Source organism: Salvelinus alpinus, chromosome 6, assembly GCF_045679555.1.
Source record: "Salvelinus alpinus chromosome 6, SLU_Salpinus.1, whole genome shotgun sequence".
Taxonomy (NCBI): Eukaryota; Metazoa; Chordata; class Actinopteri; order Salmoniformes; family Salmonidae; genus Salvelinus; species Salvelinus alpinus.
Window position 1 is genome coordinate 59,341,916 of NC_092091.1, and position 21,424 is coordinate 59,363,339.

Here is a 21,424-nt window from a genome sequence, read left to right on the forward strand (position 1 = left end):
CCCGCCTAACCCTTCCCTCCATCGTTTCCACCAGGTGGGAACTACGACAGCCGCTTTGACGTGGGCAAGGCCAGTGGGACCCTGATCGTGGCGAGGCCCCTCGACGCCGAGCAAAAATCCAATTATAACCTGACAGTGGAGGCAACGGACGGCACACGATTTGTCAGCACCCAGGTAATTGGAACGTTTGTTGATGGCGGTAGAGTTTGTCACGGATCCAATGAGGTGGGATGATTGACTCTTGTGATGGAAAAGGGAAAAGATTATGGAAACATTCACGGGAACGAGATGTTGGGTTTGCATGAGACGGAGAGTTCCTGTTGCGTGTCCAGAGGTTTGGATGGTTTTGGCTGTACAGATCATTGCGAAGCTTGTCACTACGGACAAAAAGAGGATTTGTTTTTGTGTGTTTTCGGAGGAAAGGATTATGGAAACATTTCTGAAATGAAATGGTAGAGCTAAGTTTGCATGAGGGTTCCCATTGCATTCTGTCGTTTTGGATGCTTGTGTTTTCCACGGCTTTATTCTCGCTTAAATAGTGCATAGTCAATCACAAAAAGGTGATTGACTTGTGTGATTGGAGGGAAAGTAATAGATTCTGGAAACATAAACATGGTTCGCATGAGGAGAGGCTTCATTCTGCGTTCATCCGTCGTTAAGCTTTTGTTGTGATTTCTGCACTCTTGCCAAATTTCAATTGGGACTCAGCTTGCCTGACAGCCAGCCAGACAGACGAGGGGGTAAAGCAAGGAGGTGGATCTAGAGTGAGGTCAGAAATTCCGTGCGCCCATCCATCGCCTGTTTTTGATTAGACTCGCGCGTGGGTCAACACCTCACCGGGCGTACTCCAGGTGCTCGCTTTTCCAAACTTTAACCCTAACGTCACGCCATGTGCTTGGCGGACATTCCATCTTCTCTCTGTCCACATCTACCGTCCCGAATGGAATACTATTCACTGTATAGTGCACTTTATAGGGAACACGGTTCCATTTGGGACACAGGCCAAGAGCGTTCGGAACTCTTTCTTGGCAGATCAGCTCCGGGATTCTTCCATTGTCTCATTCCTGAAGGGCTGAGGAGCGAGGGAGGAAGAAAGAGAGGGCGGGAGGAACGGTGCCTGTCTAGCCAGGCGCTTTTTAAAAAGTGTGCATTCCACAGAGCCATGTCTGCAGTTACACCCCTCCTTCCCCCTCGCTGAACCTGCATGGCTTTTCTATCTGCATCTCTCATGAAAGTGCATTGAGTTCTCCTGACAAGACTGAAGACTGAAGAAAAGTGCAGGTCCACACCACATTATTCTATCCAGAGATGAACATTCTCTTGAGGTTAGAAGCGGACAGAGCTGTAAGGGTTTTTATAAAAATCCGCAATTAGTCACCTCCAACACATGGCATATTCATAATGATATTGCTATTATGTGATATGTTAAAAGTGAAATTGTTAACATGTTGGCCTTTGTTTCCCATCCATAGTCCACACCGGGTTTCAAGGAGTATTTGTTTACTTTCAAAGTGTTTCATTGTGCCTGCCTGGTGACAGGTTTGCTCTTTTGGGACTATCCTATTCGTTCCGTTGCGCCAGGCAGGCTCAATCAAAGTATTTGAAAGAAAACAAACACTATTTCAACCTAGGTCCCTATCCATATCCATAGTCACTGTCTCAGGCCTATGGAACTCCGGAGAAATTCCAAAGGTTCTGTGCCTCTTCTCAAAAGCATTCAGAGATCCGTTGTGGATGAAGAAAAAAAAAGAAACTCTACTTGTTGTCTCTGCCTGTGAAATAGAGCCTTTTATCATGCGGCTCTCTGCTCCGCCGAGCCCCTGTCAGCCTGCTGGGTCGGGGCGGCGAGGCGGGCGGCGGTGTTTTCCACAGCCCGCCGGCGGAAGCGTTGGCTAAATGGAGGCTTCAGATCCGTCACAGAGCACCCTATTGTCGTGTGGAGAGGGAGAGAGAGACACACACACACAGGCAAATGCGCGCACACTGATACAAATACATACATGCTTGCATATGTGCACACACACACACACACACACACACACACATATACAAATACAGTACCAGTCAAAAGTTTAGACACACCTACTCATTCCAGGGTTTTTCTTTATTTTTACTATTTTCTACATTGTAGAATAATAGTGAAGACATCACAACTATAAAATAACACATATGGAATCATGTGGGATGGCGATGGGATGGCGTATCGCCACAGAATGCTGTGGTTGCCATGCTGGTTAAGTTTGCCCTAAATTCTAAATAAATCACTAACAGCGTCACCAGCAAAGCACCCCCACACCATCACATCTCCTCCTCCATGCTTCACGGTGGGAACCACACATGCGGAGATAATCCGTTCACCTACTCTACGTCTCACAAAGACACGGCGGTTGGAACCAAAAATCTCATTCTGACTCATCAGACCAAAGGACAGATTTCCACTGCTCTAATGTCCTTTGCTCGTATTTCTTGGCCCAAGCAAGTCTCTTCTTCTTATTGGTGTCCTTTAGTAGTGGTTTCTTTGCAGCAATTCGACCACGAAGGCCTGATTCATGCAGTCTCCTTTGAACAGTTGATGTTGAGATGTGTCTGTTACTTGAATTCTGTGAGGCATTTATTTGGGCTGCAATTTCTGAGGCTAGTAACTCTAATGAACGTATCCTCTGCAGCAGAGGTAACTCTGGGTCTTCCTTTCCTGTGGCGGTCCCCTATAGAGCCAGTTTCATCATAGTGCTTGATGGTTTTGGCAACTGCGTTTGAAGAAACTTTCTAAGTTCTTGACATTTTCCGCATTGACTAACCTTGATGTCATAAAGTAATGATGAACTGTCGTTTCTCTTTGCATATTTGAGCTGTTCTTGCCATAATATGGACTTGGTCTTTTACCAAATAGGGCTATCTTCTGTATACCACCTCTACCTTTTCACAACACAACTGATTGGCTCAAATGCATTAAGAAGGAAAGAAATTAATCACAAATTAACTTTTGACAAGGCACACCTGTTAATTGAAATGCATTCCAGGTGACTACCTCATGAAGCTGGTTGAGAGAATGCCAAGAGTGTGCAAAGCTGTCATCAAGGCAAAGGGTGGCTTCTTTTTTGATTTGTTTAACACTTTTTTAGTTACTACATGATTCCATGTGTGTTATTTCATATTTGTGATGTCTTCACTAGTATTCTACAATGTAGAAAATAGTAAAAATAAAGAGAAACCCTTGAATGAGTAGGTGTGTCCAAACTTTTGACTGGTACTGTACATGCTTACATATGCACACACACACACACACACTCCTCATGATCTTCGAGGAAAATTTACTTCAGCAGACACCTCCTCCATTATCTTCTATCCCAGTCCATACAGTGATTTATTAATCAGATTTAGTCAAGTTTAGAAGACACGTCCGTCTTGCCGCAAAACGAGGAAATATCAGGTATCGCTGATTCCCTGATCAGTTATTTCCTCGGCCAGAGAGGGAGTGAGTCTCAAATGGCACCCTATTCCCTATATAGTGCATAGTCCATAGGGCTCTTGTCAAAAGTAATGCATTTTATAGGAAAAAAGGCCTGCATTTTGGACGTAGTCATGTTTTTGACCAGTGGGACGGCGGTACAAAGGGGGGAAATGACATAACACAATTAGTCACGGCGCTGACAGTGTTCAAAGGCTCGGGGGTGCCCCGTTTTTCAAGTCACCCCTTGTTACCGCGAGGGGTGTGTGAAGGCCTTTGTAGAGCCGAACCCTCTTAGTTAGACATCAGAGGAAATCAGTGGCAGGCCGCTGGTGAGCACACATACAGGGAATATGGGTCGTGGTGGGGGGGGGGTTTGGCCCGCTTTAGGGGTGTCTGTGTGTGGTGTGTGAGGGAGATGGGGAGAGGGGGGGGGAGAGAGAGAGAGAGCGCATATACTTTGTGTTTGTGTTTTCTGCACATTCTCAACAGAATATGAATCGGGTCAATTGGACGTTCACCCGTTTTCCGTAGTTTCGACAACCTTTCGCTCTCCGCTGGTCATATTAGTAGCAAAAACAAAGTATCTGTGCCCGTCAACACTTTTGCCGCTGTACTCACACACAACAGACAGGTAGTGAGAAGGAAGTGAATCTAGGCCACACTGGACCAACAGAAAAAAAATTATCTGTTTGACAATCTATTATTTGACAAACTGTTTTTCAACCGCAAGCTCTGTTGATTTAAATTATGTAAGATAATCAGGTTTAACCATTTTGTTTAATCTTCAGAAGGGATTTTGAAATACTTCAATATATTGTCCCTCAGGATTTGTCTGCTTTATTACGTTCAATATTCTGTTTCAGCTTTTTAAAGATTGGAGATGAGTCAATGGAGATTACAGAGTAATTGACTTTGTGGATAACCCCCAAATAAGACCTACTTTTGTGAAGTTGCTTGTAAACCGAGGGGAAGAAAAAAACAACAGAACATGCCAAACAACAAATTAAAGATACAAAGGGATGTTTTGGGTACTTTATTTTCTGTGACGGAGGTGTGCTGTTTAGCCTGTGGCCGGGAGTATGCCGTTCGTTTCGTCGAAACGGAACACACACACAAAGTTTCACTTATCTTCTCCTTCAAATCAAAGTCATGTGGTGTCTGCCTCTGCCAGACTAGCTGGCCTATTTTCTTTCCTTCTTCCTCTCTCCTCCCTTCTTCCTCTCTCCAAGGAATGCGTTTGTTTGTTTTCTTGTTTTCTCCCTCTTTCTTTCTCTCTCCCTCTTCTCTCTTTCTGTTTCTATCAGTCTTTCTCGCTCTGTTTCTATCAATCTAGCCATCTCTCAATTCCCCTTCTCTCTCTCCCTCTCTGTTCCCTTCCATATTTGAGGTTCTCAGTCCCACCATGCACCGATCATTATTATTCTTTATTCTGTTGAGGGAGACTAAAGCCTAAACAAGAAACACTGAACCTTTGTTGGCTGTGTTCAGTTTGAATCCTATTTTGAGAAGCATGTAGCTACAGGTTGGACCGTGCCAACATCCCGGACCCAAAAACCTGCCACCTGGCAGGGGGGCATCATAGCCCGCCTCACCTGGACATGGCGCCCGCTGAGGGCGGTGCCGTTCTTCTGCCTCACGTGTACCATGTTGAACGCCGCGCACGGGTCTGCATTAGAGGTCTGTGTGGGGATGTGTGATCTCTCTCTCTCTTTTTTTCCCCTTATCTGGCACCATTTTCCCTTTTTGTCCCTCTCGGAAGTTGCTGGCTGGCTCTCGCTCCCGGTGTTTGTTGTGCGGTTGTGGTTTGACCTAGGCTTATATGCCTGTTCCAGCTGCCTAGCTGACCTGTTCCTAGTTCTTTGACTGGCTAAGTGACACCATAGTGAAGTAAAGTGTTTCTGTGTGGTGTTCTGTTATGTGGGAGTCTGTCTGTCTTTCTGTCCGTCTTCTCTCTAGCTCTCTCTTTCCTGTCTGCCTGCCTATACCTACCTACCAAACGACCTGCCTGTCTCTCTGTTTGCCTGCCTCTCGTTCCAAAGTGGAGCCTCTCTCTCTCTCTCTCTGTGGGGTCAGCTGATCCGAGGCAGGGGCGGAGCAACATTCCATCCTGGGCACCTCATCGGCAGGGAGCGGTGGCAGCCCAGGCAGGCCGCCCCCTTCCATTCCTTTCCCCTGCCTCCTTGCCAGCCCCCCATGCCATCCTCCTGCTCTGCAGTAGTGCTTCAGGCTGTTCTGTCCACAATCTGCCTCAGCTCCCGTTTGTTTTCTTTTTCCATCTTTCTCTCTCTTTCACTTTCCATATTTGTCTTGCATGCTTCTCTCTGTCTGTCTCATTCCTCTCTTTCTCTCTCACTGTTGCTGTCTGTTTTCCCATCTATCGGTTTTCGTTCTCTTGGGAACCATCTGTTCCCCTCTTTCTTCATATTTGAGTTATTTCTTGTTAACAAACTATAGTTTTGGCAAGTCGGTTAGGACATCTACTTTGTGCATGACACAAGTAATTTTTCCAACAATTGTTTACAGACAGATGATTTTACTTATAATTCACTGTATCACAATTCCAGTGGGCGAGAAGTTTACATACACTAAGTTGACTGTGCCTTTAAACAGCTTGGAAGATTCTAGAAAATGATGTAATTTAGAAGCTTCTGATATGCTAATTGACATAATTTGAGTCAATTGGAGGTGTACCTGTGGATATATTTCAAGGCCTACCTTCAAACTCAGTGCCTCTTTGCTTGACATCATGGGAAAATCAAAAGAAATCAGCCAAGACCTCAGGAAAAAATTGTAGACCTCCACAAGTCTGGTTCATCCTTGGGAGCAATTTCCAAACGCCTGAAGGTACCACGTTCATCTGTACAAACAATTGTACGCAAGTAAAAACACCATGGGACCACGCAGCCGTCATACCGCTCAGGAAGGAGACGCGTTCTGTCCCCTAGAGATGTACATACTTTGGTGCGATAAGCGCAAAGCAAATCAATCCCAGAACAACAGCAAAGGACCTTGTGAAGATGCTGGAGGAAACAGGTACCATAGTATCTATATCCATAGTAAAGCGAGTTCTATATCGACAGAACCGGAAAAGTCGCTCAGCAAGGAAGAAGCCACTGCTCCAAAACCGCCATTAAAAAAGCCAGACTACGGTTTGCAACTGCACATGGGGACAAAGATCGTACTTTTTGGAGAAATGTCCTCTGGTCTGATGAAACAAAAATATAACTGTTTGGCCATAATGACCATCGATATGTTTGGAGGAAAAAGGGGGAGGCTTGCAAGCCGATGAACACCATCCCAACCGTGAAGCACGGGGGTGGCAGCATCATGTTGTGGGGGTGCTTTGCTGCAGGAGGGACTGGTGCACTTCACAAAATAGATGGCATCATGAGGAAGGACAATTTTGTGGATATATTGAAGCAACATCTCAAGACATCAGTCAGGAAGTTAAAGCTTGGTCGCAAATGGGTCTTCCAAATGGACAATGACCCCAAGCATTCTTCCAAACTTGTGGCAAAATGGCTTAAGGACAACAAAGTCAAGGTATTGGAGTGGCCATCACAAAGCCCTGACCTCAATCCCATAAAGAATTTGCGGGCAGAACTGAAAAAGTGTGTGTGAGCAAGGATGCTTACAAACCTGACTCAGTTACACGAGCTCTGTCAGGAGGAATGGGCCAAAATTCACCCAACTTATTGTGGGAAGCTTGTGGAAGGCTACCCAAAATGTTTGACCCAAGTTAAACAATTTGAAGGCAATGCTACCAAATACTATTTGAGTGTATGTAAACTTCTGACCCACTGGGAATGTGATGAAATAAATTAAAGCTGAAATAAAATATTCTCTCAACTATTATTCTGACATTTCACATTCTTAAAATAAAGTGGTGGAATATTATATATGACACGGAATATTTACCAGGATTAAATTTCAGGAATTGTGAAAAACTGAGTTTAAATGTATTTGGCTAAGGTGTATGTAAACTTCCGACTTCAACTGTATATCTTTCTCTTCATCCTTCAATCTCTTCATCTGTCATATATCTCCATTCGCCGTCTCAGTCCCAATCTCGTTGCCTCGAGTCCCTCAGGAAGGTATCTAGAGAGAGAGAGAAACATCTCTCCTTTGCCATCTTTTCAACCACCAGTCACACTGCATCATTCAGATTCAGGGGTAATGCCCCTTTGAAGTGTCTTGAAGAGGCTATATGTTTTCCTCCCTGAATGTGTGTTTTTCGAAAATAGACAGATGGATGGATGATAGTGGACATTCGTCTTTTGCTCTGTCTGGTCCCCCCCTTCCTGTAGACTCAGATGGTGGACGGTTGGGGCGGATAGGAGCGGACACTCGTCTGGGTTTTCTTTTTCGATAGCTTTTTCCCAGGCCCAGCCGCTTGTGAAGGTCCCTCCTTTTACTCGCTGCGCTATCTGCCACCGTCCAGATTGAAACGCATTGTGTAGGGGCTCAAGTCGCGTTGGTGTGGGGTGTGTGTGTGTGTGTGTGAACTGGATCGCAGAGGCCCCAGGGACCTTAGGCAGTGTGACGTCTGGCGTGACATGAAACGATGCGCCTAGAGAGAGAGAGACTGGTGGGCTGCCAAGAGGGTCCGATCCATAACACAAACCCCACTGGGGACCCCTTTAGGGTCACACCGAGGACAGTTTCAAGAAGTATCTAGACAGGGCCGTGCACAGATCTTTAGGTTCTCAAAAAATAACTTTCTCAACTCAAAATTCATACCAAATGTCTCTCTAGCCAAAATGTCTAAATGTATAGGCCTATTTATTTTCTAAGACAACAGCCAACATCACATATTGTAAGCAAGCTAATGCCAGACGACGAGAGATGATTGACATTGGGAAAAGAGTGTCTTCTCGGCCGATCAGAGCGAATGATGATGTAAATATGCTAGCTAGTTAGCTATGCTGTTGAAACCAACTCGTTTTTTACTTGATGTGAGTTTGTTCTGCTGCTGACGTCTGCCTGTTACTAAGAAGCAGTCAAGTTTGCCCTGTTCTTTGTCCTTAACATTGAGGGAGACACATATGACAGATGCAGCTCTAAAGTAGCCTCCTACCAGTATTCAAGTCTCCCCGTCCTGCGCCCGCAGCCAGTGGCCACTGCATGCAAGTCAGACGAGTGAGCTCTTCGGGCTGAGCAGGGGGGACATTTCTGAGATTCAAGAGCTTATGAAATTTGCTCGTTTGATGAACACGTCATTTCATTTTAAAATAAAATGAAAAGTGAATCTAAATTTAAAATGAAAAGTACTTGATAGGAGGGCAAAAGGGCAGGTGCTCGGGCACTGGTTGAGCCCTATCTGTGGACGTGCCTGCATCTAGATAACAGCCAGTTCCTTACGAAACTGTATGAGGGAGAAAGCGAGAGGGGTAGATTAGAGATACAACTGTGCAGTTGCAATGTACAGTACACAACGGTATACAATTCTACTTGGACTGAGAATAATATCCATCAGAAGCTAACTTTCATCCAATCCACTAGCAGACTGATACAACTCTTGACTGTTAGCATACCGCTAACATTAGAGACTGCCAGCTCTGAAGCTAAAGCACTGTCTAACTAGTATGTAACCTAGCCAATAGCTGTACTGCCCAATGCTTGCATCTGTGAACTCAGCCAGCCCTGCCAACCTCACAGCACACGACAGATTGTGAATGTTATCGCACCCGTCAGATTAGGCTATATTTGTTTCCTGCACTCTGCTGGCAGTGCTTTCTATGCTCTCATTGCTGTCAAGAGGTACCAACGGACATTTTTGACGTCGTGGAAGAGCTGAGGTTCTGGCAGTGAGAGAGTTGCCTATTTCTGTCCTCTTGAGTACGATTCATACTGTAGCCCTGAACGACCGACATCGCTCGTCCTAATATTTCTGTATTTCTTAATTCCTTTCTTTTACTTTTAGATTTGTGTGTGTGTTGTTAGATATTACTGCCCTGTTGGAGCTAAGAACACAAGCATTTCAGCGACATCCGCAATAACATCTGCTAAATATGTGCATGTGACCTTTGATTTGATCCGTATCGCCTCAACTATTTTGTTTTCACATTGTCTTTTATAGCACGCTTCCAACGACTCTGGTGGATGTGCAACAAGGCCAGCCCAGTATGGCTCAGCTCGGCTTGACCCGATATAGTGGGATTCAGGTGTATGAGTTCCAGCTGGATGTGTGTTATTCCCATGTGGGACACTGCCCCCTGGTGGCTGGCATCCAGGGGTGTCTAATCTGTGTTTTCCTTTGTTCTGCCGTGGAAAAGCCCCCGCCGGGCCGGCTACCGCCACAGCCATTCCGTCGGCTTGTCCTAATCCCTTGTCGGAAGTCCAGTAGACGAGTGGCTGATGTTGATAAAACAAGACTCGATGGAATTTTACAGTTTAGGGACCAGGGATGTGATGCTTTGTATGAAATGGGGAGATGACTTTCACATTGCCAATTGTGGTATTATGGCAAAAGGTCTGTCTTTGTATGGAAAATGTATTTGTATGATGCTGTGTGATGGAAATACACAATGGCACTTTTATCAGAGGTGTGCATAAATGTACAGTGCATTTGGAAAGTATTCAGACCCCTTGACTTTTCCCACATTTTGTTAAGTTGCAGCCTTATTCTAAAATTGATGAAATAGTTTTTTTCCCTCATCTGCACACAATACACCATCATGACAAAGCAAAAACATCATCAAGGATCTCTCTGTACTTTGCTCTGTTCATCTTTCCCTCGATCCTGACTAGTCTCAGTCCCTGCCGCTGAAAAATATCCCCACAACACGATCCTGCCACTACCATGCTTCACCATAGGGATGGTGCCAGGTTTCCTCCAGACGTGACACTTGGCATTCATGCCAAAGTCTTCAATCTTGTTTTCATCAAACCAGAGAATCTTGTTTCTCATGGTCTGATAGTCTTTAGGTGTCCTTTGGCAAACTCCAAGCGAGCTGTCATGTGCATTTTACTGAGGAGTGGCTTCTGTTTGGCCACTCTACTATAAAAGCCTGATTGGTGGAGTGCTGCAGAGATGGTTGTCTTTCTGAAAGGTTCTCCCATCTCCACAGAGGAACTCTGTAGCTCTGTCAGAGTGACCACCGGGTTCTTGTTCACCTCCCTGACCAAGGCCCTTCTCCCCCAATTGCTCAGTTTGGCCGGGCGACCAGCTCTAGGAAGAGTTTTGGAGAATCCAAACTTCTTCCATTTAAAAATTAGGAAGACTACTGTGTTCTTGGGGACCTTCGATGCTGCAGAATATTTTTGATACCCTTCCCCAGATTTGTGCCTCGACAAAATCCTGTCTCTGAGCTCTACGGAAAATTCCTTCAACCTCATGGCTTGGTTTTTGCTCTGACATGCACTGTAAACTGTGGGACCTTATATAGACAGGTGTTTGCCTTTCCAAATGTTGTCCAATCAATTGAATTTACCACAGGTGGACTCCAATCAAGTTGTAGAAACATCTCAAGGATGATCAATGGAAACAGGATGCACCTGAGCTCAATTTCGAGTCTCATAGCAAAGGGCCTGAAATACTTATGTAAAGGTATTTCGGTTTTCGCTTTGTCAATTTAAGGACATTTTAGGTAAAAGCTGCATAAATTCTATAAGCATACCCTCTTAAGGACCCAACCCTTTTTTTCAAATTTTCACCTAAAATGACATACCCAAATCTAACTGCCTGTAGCTCAGGACATGCACATTCTTGATACCATTTGAAAGGAAACACTTTGAAATTTGTGGAAATGTGAAATGAATGTAGGAGAATAGAAACAGGATGCACCTGAGCTCAATTTCGAGTCTCATAGCAACGGGTCTGAATACTTATGTAAATAAGGTATCTGTTTTTTATTTTTAACATTTCTTAAACCTGTTTTTTCTTTGTCATTATGGGCTATCGTATGTAGATTGATGAATATTTAATCCATTTTAGAATAAGGCTGTAACCCAATAAAATGTGGAAAAAGTCAAGGGGCCTGAATACTTTCCGACTGCACTGTATTTGTAAAAATAATAAATGAAATTCCTATTAAAGTGTACCTCAATGTATTAGCAGATTTGTTTTCTTCATAATCAATCTTCCACCTTGAACTATGAAACCCGCGTTGTTGGTGTGATAAATAGTTGGTGAACCGTTTGAATCTGCAATATATTTCTAAATGCATTTCTGATGCATTTCTGCAAACTGATGACTTACTTTGATGTCATTTATCAAGCGGTCACCTGTAACTTTCTCACCACCTCTTTAACACTCCCTCAATGCTCCCTCAACACGTCTTCATTTGAATGCATTAAGAAATCGATGTGGGATAACCCTGTTTTCCTTGTCAGCGGTGCCAAGTGGCCATCGGGGGAAAATATATATATTAAGGCATTATATGTATTGATGTGGTCTGTATCTACACGGACACTGCTCATTACTTGATGGATGGATGGAAAGGGATGTAGGGAGGGGAAGAGGGAGTCGGGAAGGGAGAAAGAGGGAGGGAGAGATGGACAGAGGGAAGTAGAGAATGTAAAGGGCACTTTTAGGAATGGAGAAAGAGAGAGAGAGTGAGTGAAGGATGGAGACAGAGAAACAATGACTGAGAGACAGTAAAAAGTCAACAACACCATACATTACTCTCAGATTGACCCTGACTCAAATATTCACCATACTGACATCCACCATCCCTCTCCCCTCCTCCCACCAGGTGCTGATCCGTGTCATCGACACCAACAACCACCGGCCCCAGTTCTCCCAGCCGCGCTACGAGGTGGTTGTGGCCGAGGACACGCCGCCAGAGACCGAGGTGCTCCGGATCAGCGCCGCGGACGAAGACGATAAGAACAAGTTGACCTTTACCCTCTTGAGCAGCACCGACCCCTTCAGCCTGAAGAAGTTCCGTCTGGACCCGGGCACCGGCGCCCTCTACACGGCCGAGCGGCTGGACCACGAGACCATGCGGCGCCACACACTCACAGTCATGGTACGGATGTTACGGATTTCCTAGAATCTACCTATTTAATAATGTGTGTTATTATTCTGCCGTCTGAGCTGAGTGTGCTGTAAGACCTTGCTAGAGCTCTGGTCAAAGTAGGTCAAAGGGGTGTGGTGCTCAGACAATGAACACATGCACTGTACACCCTGAACAAACCCGCCCAGCCAATCGGACACACGTCGTTATATCATCACCATATTACCATAGAAACAGAGTAGGTAAAAGGAACGTCGGTGTTCTATCAGCATATTGAGAAAGGTTTGATTGTTACTCTCTCAATGGAGAAAGTGGCTCACAGAGGTTTCAGACCACTCGCTCCTACTCAGCCATTGTATGTAGCAGTCTCAATAAGTGTTCTGATAGCATATTGAGACAGGTTTAGTTTGGTCCTCTCCATTGAGAGAGTACTAGCATTTTAAGAACATTCTCCCCTATTCAGCCACTGTGTGTGTGTCTCTCACAATCAGCCACTCTCCAATTCCAACAGATGGGCAGTCAGCCTGTGTTGATTAGTTGTTTGTTTGCTGGTATTTGCCATTTGAAACTAACCATGCAGCACCCATCCAAAGTGAATCCTCTCCCCATTCATTGTTTACTTGTTTGGATCACTGGGAATTGAGACAAATGAAGAAAAATTGTTACTTTGATGTTTTTTTGTTATTTGCGTAATTTGATTTGTTTGTTGTTTTAATACAGTTACTGTTGAGGGAAAGAAGAGTTTTCTTCAGATTGTATTACATCTCATGCATTCTCTCTTTCTCTGTCTCCCCATCTCTCTCCGCCTCTGTCCTATTCCTTTCTCTGCGTCTCTCTCGCTCTCTCTGTCTCGTTCTCTCTCTTTCCCCCCTCCCCAGGTACGTGACCAGGACATCCCCGTCAAGAGGAACCTGGTGCGCGTCATCGTGGACGTGGAGGACACCAACGACAACGCGCCGTGGTTCGCGGGCTCGCCTTACTCCGGGCGCGTCTTCGAGTCGGCCGCCTTGGGCTCGGCAGTCCTCCAGGTCACCGCCCTGGACAAAGACAAGGGACAGAATGCAGAGATCATCTACAGCATCGAGTCAGGTAGGCTAACAGCTCCACAGGCGCACTAGACTACATTCTCAGGAGTAGCATGAATTTGCTCCTAGATGCTGATCTTGGGTCATTTTTGCATTTTCTACACTAATGGTTAAGGTTAGGATTTGAGGAGGGGAAGCTGATCCTAGATCTGTACTTAGGGGAAACGTTCTTAACATGTCAGCCATACTGGAATTCGCTAGCCTCTGGCTGGTCATGGTAGAGGCATGCATAGCAGCCCAGTTAGTGCTACCAACGCAAGGGGCCTGGGGAAAATGTATGCAGGGCATCCAGAGGTCCCCCTGCCCACTGACCCTCGGTCATGAATGAAATACTTCACACAAAGTAGGAGGACTTTGACGACTTTGTCAGAGGATCTCCAAACGTGGGAGTTCGGCCGATGCCCCCTCTGAATTTCCCACCATTGTTTTCCCTGTAAATAAGCTGTGTTTTGGGAGAGGGTCGGGCATGTAGTCGTTGGCTGGTTTCTTTGTTTAGGATGTACATTTTTCAGATAGTTGAGATGACTCAAGCTAATTGTAATGTGTCTTGCCGGAGAATGAGTCAGGTTTTCAAATCAGAGGGGGACTGGTGTAGAACACAGAGCGGCCATGTCCATCGGTTGTGGATTAGTTTGAGTGTAGGAGGGGAAATGAGCATTTAATTTCATTAGAGTAATTGGAAAGTGTGCACAATTAGGCAATCTTCATGAATCCTTATCGAGAGCCATGGCCATTTGGGGGTGAGGGAGTGAAGGGGGTCATGTCTAGAATGAAGGGGGGGTTCTACTGCTATTAGCCCAAACAAAAGCATTGAATAACAGATTCACTGCATGTAACAATAGATAGTCCCTCCCCAAAAAATCTAAAGGAAGTTTGTTCTAAAGTGTCTATCCTGGAAGATATAGGATATGTATCTAACCCCTTACTTTTGGCTCTAAACAGTCTCCATTTATACTCAGCTGCGACATCGGTGGATGCAGTGGATTGAGATGCATCCACTGCAAAAAAATCGTACCTCTAGCTTAAACTTTTTATTATGCTAATTCGATTTCCTAGAGGGCGCGAACATTGCCTAGTTAATTACATTTACGGTAATCAAGAAGCCTAAAATTACACCCTGGCTTTAATGTTTGAGGCACACAGTGCAGGCTGGAATGAAAACCAATGCCATAGCAACCACATTAATAAATCTGTTTGTGTTCTTTTTTTTGGAACAGGAAATGTTGCAAACTCATTTGCCATTGATCCGGTGCTAGGCACTGTTACCGTGGCCAAGGAGCTGGACCGAAGCAGCAAGAACCAGTTTGAACTAGCTGTGAAGGCAACCGACAAAGGAACGCCCTCGCTGACTGCCACGGCCACCGTCCACATCGCTGTCACCGTGTCGGACAATGCCACCCCCAGATTCACTGAGAAGGAGTTCTCTGGAGAGGTCAGCGAATTGGTCCTCCCCGGCAGTTTTGTGACCATGATCTCAGCAACCAGCCAGTCCTCTGTGTTCTACCAAATCAAAGGCGGAAACACTGACGGCACATTTGATGTAAACCCAAACTCCGGTGTGGTTGTAACTTCAAGGGCTTTGGACTATGAAATGACCCCTGAGTACAGACTTACCATCCAGGGAACCAACATGGCAGGTCTTGCTAGCAACACCACTCTGCTGATTCACCTGAAGGACGAGAATGATAATGCCCCCATCTTCCTCCAGCCAGAGTTCACAGGCATGATTAGCGAATCGGCTCCCGTCAACAGTGTGGTCTTGACCAGAGAAAACACCCCGCTGGTCATCCGCGCCTCGGACGCTGACCGCGATGCCAACGCCATGCTGGTCTATCAGATCGTCGAGCCGTTCGCCCACAACTACTTTGCTATCGATTCGAGTACGGGAGCTATTAGAATGACAACCACTCTGGATTTTGAACAAAGGAGTGTGTTCCGCTTCACCATTCAGGTCCATGACCTCGGAATGCCGCGTCTGTTCGCCGAGACAGCCGCCAACGTGACCGTCGAAGTCATCGATGTCAACGACTGCTCGCCGCAGTTCAGCCAGGAGCTCTATGAGACATCAGTGATCGTGCCGACTTACAAAGGTGTCGAGGTAATCAAAGTCAAAGCATCAGACGCCGACTCCGGACCAAACTCCAAACTCTTCTTCTCCATCTCAGAGGGGAATATCGGGGAGAAATTCAAGATGGATCCCAACACAGGCATCATCACTATCCAGAACGTCACCCAGCTAAGAAGCAGGTACGAGCTGAGGGTGAGGGTCTCGGACGGCAGGTTCGCCAACACAGCGTCGGTAAAGATCAACATCCGTGAGAACAAGGAGAGCAGCCTGAAGTTCACTAGGGACTCCTACAAGGCTTACGTCAAAGAGAACTCCTCTGAGAAGAAAACATTAGCGGTCATTGCCTCTGTGGGGAACCACGTCAACGAACCCCTCTTCTACACCATCCTGAACCCAGACAAGAGGTTCCAAATTAGCCGCACTTCTGGAGTGCTCTCCACCACGGGGATACCTTTCGATCGTGAGGCGCAGGACATGTTCGACATCGTCGTGGAGGTGACCAGGAAGGACGCTTCCTCCGAAGTGGCCCACGTTCTGGTGATGGTGACCGTAGAAGATGTGAACGACAACCAGCCCATGTTTGTCAACCTGCCCTATCAAGCCTTGGTCCAAGTGGACGCAGAGGAGGGTCAGGCCATCCACCAGGTGACAGCGGTGGACGGGGACATGGGTCAAAACTCAGAAATCCATTACCACCTGAAAGAACACCACAAGCACTTCCAGATAAGCCCCTTGGGAGAAATCTCCCTCAAAAAGCAGTTAGACAAAGACTCCCTCAACAGTGAGTTCGTCATCAACGTTGTGGCCAAAGATGCAGGAGAACCAGCCCTCTCGGCAGAAGTGGAAGTGCCCATAACTATAGTAAACAAAGCCATGCCAGTGTTTGAGAAGCCATTCTACAGCATCGAAATCCCTGAAAATATCCAGTTACACACACCTGTAGTTCACGTCCAGGCTACTGACTCTGAAGGCCCCAAGATAGTATACACCATCTCTGAGGGAGATGCCTTCAGTCAGTTTTCCATCAATTTCAACACAGGTGTCATTCATGTAATCCAACCTCTGGATTTTGAGACCCACCCCGCTTATAAATTGAGTGTCAGAGCCACAGACTCACTAACTGGGGCCCACGCTGATGTCTTTGTCGATATCATTCTGGAAGATGTCAACGATAATCCCCCTGTCTTCCAACTAAAGTCCTACAACGCAAGTGTTTCTGAAGCTTCTTTCATCGGCACGGCAGTTTTGCAAGTCGCCGCCACAGACCCTGACACTGGCAACAACAAAGTGCTCTTCTACCAGCTAGTTGAGGACAAGGAAAAGAGCTCAGACTACTTCAGCATTGACCGTGACTCAGGAATCATCTGGACTGCTCGCATGCTCGACCAGGAGGAAAAGCAGCAGCACAAGCTGACTGTCCGCGCTGTGGACGGAGGAGTGCCTGCCCTCTCCAGCGATGTCACTGTGACCGTAGATGTCACTGACCTGAATGACAATGCTCCGGTGTTCACTGAGAGCTCTTACAAAGCCACGGTCAGCGAATTGGCCCCCCGCGGTCACTTCGTCACCCATGTCCAGGCGTCCGACGCCGACAGCTCAGACGCCGGCAGGCTTGAGTTCTCCATCCTGTCTGGCAATAAGGACCAGAACTTTGCCATGGATAAAAATACTGGGGCCATCGTCATCTCCAACCACCGTAAGCTACAGATGGAGCCACTGTACAACCTCAACGTGTCCGTGTCAGACGGTGTATTCAGGAACTCGGCCGTGGTCAAAGTCACAGTCAACGGTGCCAACTTCCACAACCCCACTTTCCCCCAGCTCGACTATGTGGTTGAACTCACTGAGAACTCGCCGGTCGGCACGTTAGTGGCGGAGGCCAAAGCCACAGATGAAGACGCTGGCACATACGGGCGCCTAACTTACCACATTGTCAACGATTTTGCCAAGGACAAGTTCTCAGTCAATGAAAATGGAGAGATATTCACCCTTGAGATCCTAGACCGCGAGAACGCCATTGAGAAGGTCATCCCCATATCGCTCATGGCAAAGGACGGTGGCGGAAAAGTAGGCTTCTGCATTATTAATGTGATTTTGACAGATATCAATGACAATGCCCCACAATTCAGGGCAGTTGAGTACAAAGCCAATGTTGCATCGGATGTCCCCAGGGGAACCACCGTGGTAAAAATCGCCGCGTCAGACATGGACGAGGGAAGCAACGCCGACATTGCTTACACCATCGAAGCCGACATGGAAAATGTGGAAGAGAACTTTGAAATCCATCCCTTCAGTGGAGTCATTGTCACCAAAGAGAGCCTCATCGGACTTGAGAACGACCTCTACGCTTTCTACGTTAGGGCAAAGGATGCTGGGAGTCCTTCCAAGCAATCCGTTGTTCGCGTTTACATCAGGATAGTGGCCCCTGAGGTACCGATCCCCAAGTTCGCAGAGCCACACTACCGGTTCACCATCGCCGAAGACATGCCCATCGGCACGGATATTGACGTCATCCAGGCGGAGAGTGAAGAACCGGTGTTCTACAGCCTAGTGAAGGGCAACACCCCGGAGAGTAACCATGATGAGGTCTTCGTGGTGGATCGGGACACCGGGGCCCTGAAGCTGGAGAAGAGTATGGACCACGAGACCACCAAGTGGTACCAGCTCACGTTGCAAGTCCAGAGCCAACAGGAGGGCTACGAAACGGTGGCATCTGTCGACGTCAACATCCAGGTCAAGGACCTCAACGACAACAAGCCTGTGTTTGAGTCAGACCCATATGAGGCGGTCGTGGTGGAGAACCTTCCAGATGGCACGCCGGTGATCCAGGTCAAAGCCACCGACCAGGACTCAGGCACCAATGGTCAAGTGATCTACAGCCTGGACCCCAAACAAACCTCAGCTGAGATCTCGGAGCTGTTTGCCGTCAACAGTGAGACAGGCTGGGTGACGACATTGAAAGAGCTCGACCGTGAGAAGACCAGCAAGTACACCATTGCCATGCTGGCCACCGACCGCGGAGACAAGGTGCAGCTGGTGACCAGCACCACCGTGGAGGTTACCGTGGCCGACGTCAACGATAACCCACCGCGCTTCACCGCCGAGATCTACAAGGGCACGGTGAGCGAAGACGACCTTCCGCCCAGCGGAGTCATTGCCATCCTGAGCACCACGGACGCCGACACGGAGGAGATCAACAAACAAGTCAACTACTTTATCACAGGTGAGATTTTGTCTCTAACCATTCCAGTAATTGCTCTGCTCACAGCTCATGGCCTTATAGACTTCCCTATTTGTGTTAATAAACCGCTTTAATAAACACCGCCCAAAAGAGGATTAGACATTTACACCCGCTTAAATAGGGAGATGATATCTGCTCTCTGAACATATAATGCACATTCTTTATCTGTAAACACTTTGAATCGACTAATTTGTGAAAGCTCAAGGCAAATATGTAGGTCATCAGAAAAAAAATGAAGAAAAGGAAATGTGTAATTATCTCAATAACGCTAATTAGCGGATTAGGAATGACTATGCCACATTTAATAACCAGAGATTTTCGAAATGAGCTCTCATATTAGCTTAGATTCACATTTCCTACTACGCAAAAACCGCCTCCTTATTACGGTTTCCTGTGTACCAAACATACTTGCTTCATGAACGTTGGTCTGCAATTTGAAGTGGTTATGATAAATGAATGATATGAATGCTACCTGAGGTAGATTTGCTCAGGCACTATAAAGATCCCGGGGTTTGAGCACGACTGGACAGCTTTTGAAATAGGATGTGATAACTGGTAGACATGGATACAGTTCCTCTTTGACCTTCGTTACCACTCACAGGACAAGATCTTCTCCGATTCCAAGACTAACCCTGATAGAAAACGCTTGGATGCATCTAATTTGTATTTATTTCCGTCATTCATGTATGATTCAGTACAGTCCACAAACAGACAAACACACACACTCTTGAGATGCATACACACACGCACACACACACACGCACACACACGCACACACACACACACACACACACACACACACAAAACCACTAGCCCTCTCGAAAGCAGAGGCAGGGTCCGTATTGTGGTGCATTGTTCATTAGTTTGAATGCCTCTCTCCCCATTGACTCCCCAATGACTCGCTCCTCATTGACTCTCCCCATTGACTCTTTCCCCATTAACTCTCCCCAATGACTCTCCCCATACAGGAGGCGACCCTCTAGGACAGTTTGCGATCGAGCACCTCCAGAACGAGTGGAAAGTGTCTGTCAGGAAGCCACTGGACCGCGAGGAGCGCGACAACTACCTCCTAAATATCACCGCCACCGACGGCACCTTTGCCGCCAAGGCCGTGGTCGAGGTCAAAGTCCTGGACGCCAACGACAACAGCCCCGTTTGCGAGAAGGTAAAGAGAGAAGGCGGGCCGTGTTATCTGCGTATGGGGGTGCACGCTATGCATGACAAGTACCTGGGAGAAAGGAGGGAGGGAGGGAGGGAGGAAAATAAGAGGTTTGGAAAGGTTCCTCTTCGAAGAAAGCAACAGGAAATTAAGGGGTCATTTTCTTACATCAAGGGCTTTTTTTTAAGCAGATAATGTATTTCCATTGCTGATTGTAAGTCCATACAATGATGGTGCTGCTGTCGATGTAAATGTATTTTCATTCTACACCTCTCCATTTCCTCCCTTCTTGTTCATATACCTTATTGAATTCTGCCTTTTCTGGCATATTCTACCTTTACTTCTCTCTGGCCGCCCCTACCATCAATCTTTTCTCCCCCTCTTCTTCCCTCTTCCCTCCCACACACTCTCTTGTCCTCACTTTCTCTCTCTCCCCTCGGTCTCTCCGCTCCCCCAGTCCCTCTACACAGAGAGGGTCCCCGAGGACTTCCCAGCCGGCAGGCTCATCCTGCAGGTCTCGGCCACGGACGCAGACATCCGCTCCAATGCCCACATCACATACGAGCTCCAGGGACCGGGAGCCGAGCTTTTCACCATCGACCCCGACACAGGTGTCTGTCTGTTTTTCTGTCTGTCTGTGTTACACCTCAACACACTCGATGTGTTGACTAGTCTGCCCACGCTACCATACAGATAATCAAAAATCAAATAACCACAGGTCCATGTCTGCCGCAATGTAGAGTCGATTCAAGTCATTTCAAATGGCTGCGCTGCACTCGCATTCATCGAGTTTGTATTCACGGCATGTCAGAGGTTATTATGACTATCAAATATCCATGGGTGTGTGACGGCAGCATGACGTGCGACACTAACCCACACATACACACCGCACACAAACACGCGCGCACACACACACACACACACACACACACACACACACACACACACACCGCACACGAACACGCGCGCACACACACGCGCACACACACACACACACACACACACACACACACACACACACACACACACACACACACACACACACACCAGTTTTACAATGCCATGGTTTGATGTGTGACCCTAACAACACTACACTACACGGACCCTGTCTTTTGCCTCCCTCTGTATCGTCACAGACAGACACGGTAATAACCCCCTCAGTGTGGACGCCAGTCATGCACACTTTCTGATCGAATTCTAATCCATCCACCCCAGCGCGTGTGTGTGTGTCCCTAGTGGCAAGGTGGATTTTGTTTACGTCGCATCCTTTAGATGGTTCTTTTGAATGTATTTTGCCCCAGAACATTTCCCCGGAGGGGTTAGCGAGCCATGGCGCTAAGAACCCACGTTTCATCTAACATACAATCGACATTGTTCTCGCCTGACGTTTTCGAGTCTCCTCTGCAGAAAGCGGAGACAAAATGCAACGACTTGAGTCCGACCTTAGATAACGCAATGCC

The 21,424-nt window shown here is 46.8% G+C and overlaps 1 protein-coding gene across 10 annotated transcripts in view; it reads left to right on the forward strand.

The window, feature by feature from the left end:
- The window catches only part of LOC139579014 (protocadherin Fat 1-like), a 91,368-nt gene that overhangs the window by 44,630 nt on the left and 25,314 nt on the right, over positions 1-21,424 (forward strand). For all 10 annotated transcript variants that reach the window (XR_011675662.1, XM_071407212.1, XM_071407211.1 and 7 more), the window contains 6 exons: positions 35-174; positions 12,148-12,423; positions 13,290-13,500; positions 14,714-18,787; positions 19,774-19,970; positions 20,422-20,575. Coding sequence is in view for 9 of the 10 variants with exons in the window: in XM_071407212.1 (XP_071263313.1) it covers positions 35-174; positions 12,148-12,423; positions 13,290-13,500; positions 14,714-18,787; positions 19,774-19,970; positions 20,422-20,575 (5,052 nt within the window). In the remaining variant the exon portion in view is untranslated. The remainder of the gene's footprint in view (positions 1-34; positions 175-12,147; positions 12,424-13,289; positions 13,501-14,713; positions 18,788-19,773; positions 19,971-20,421; positions 20,576-21,424) is intronic.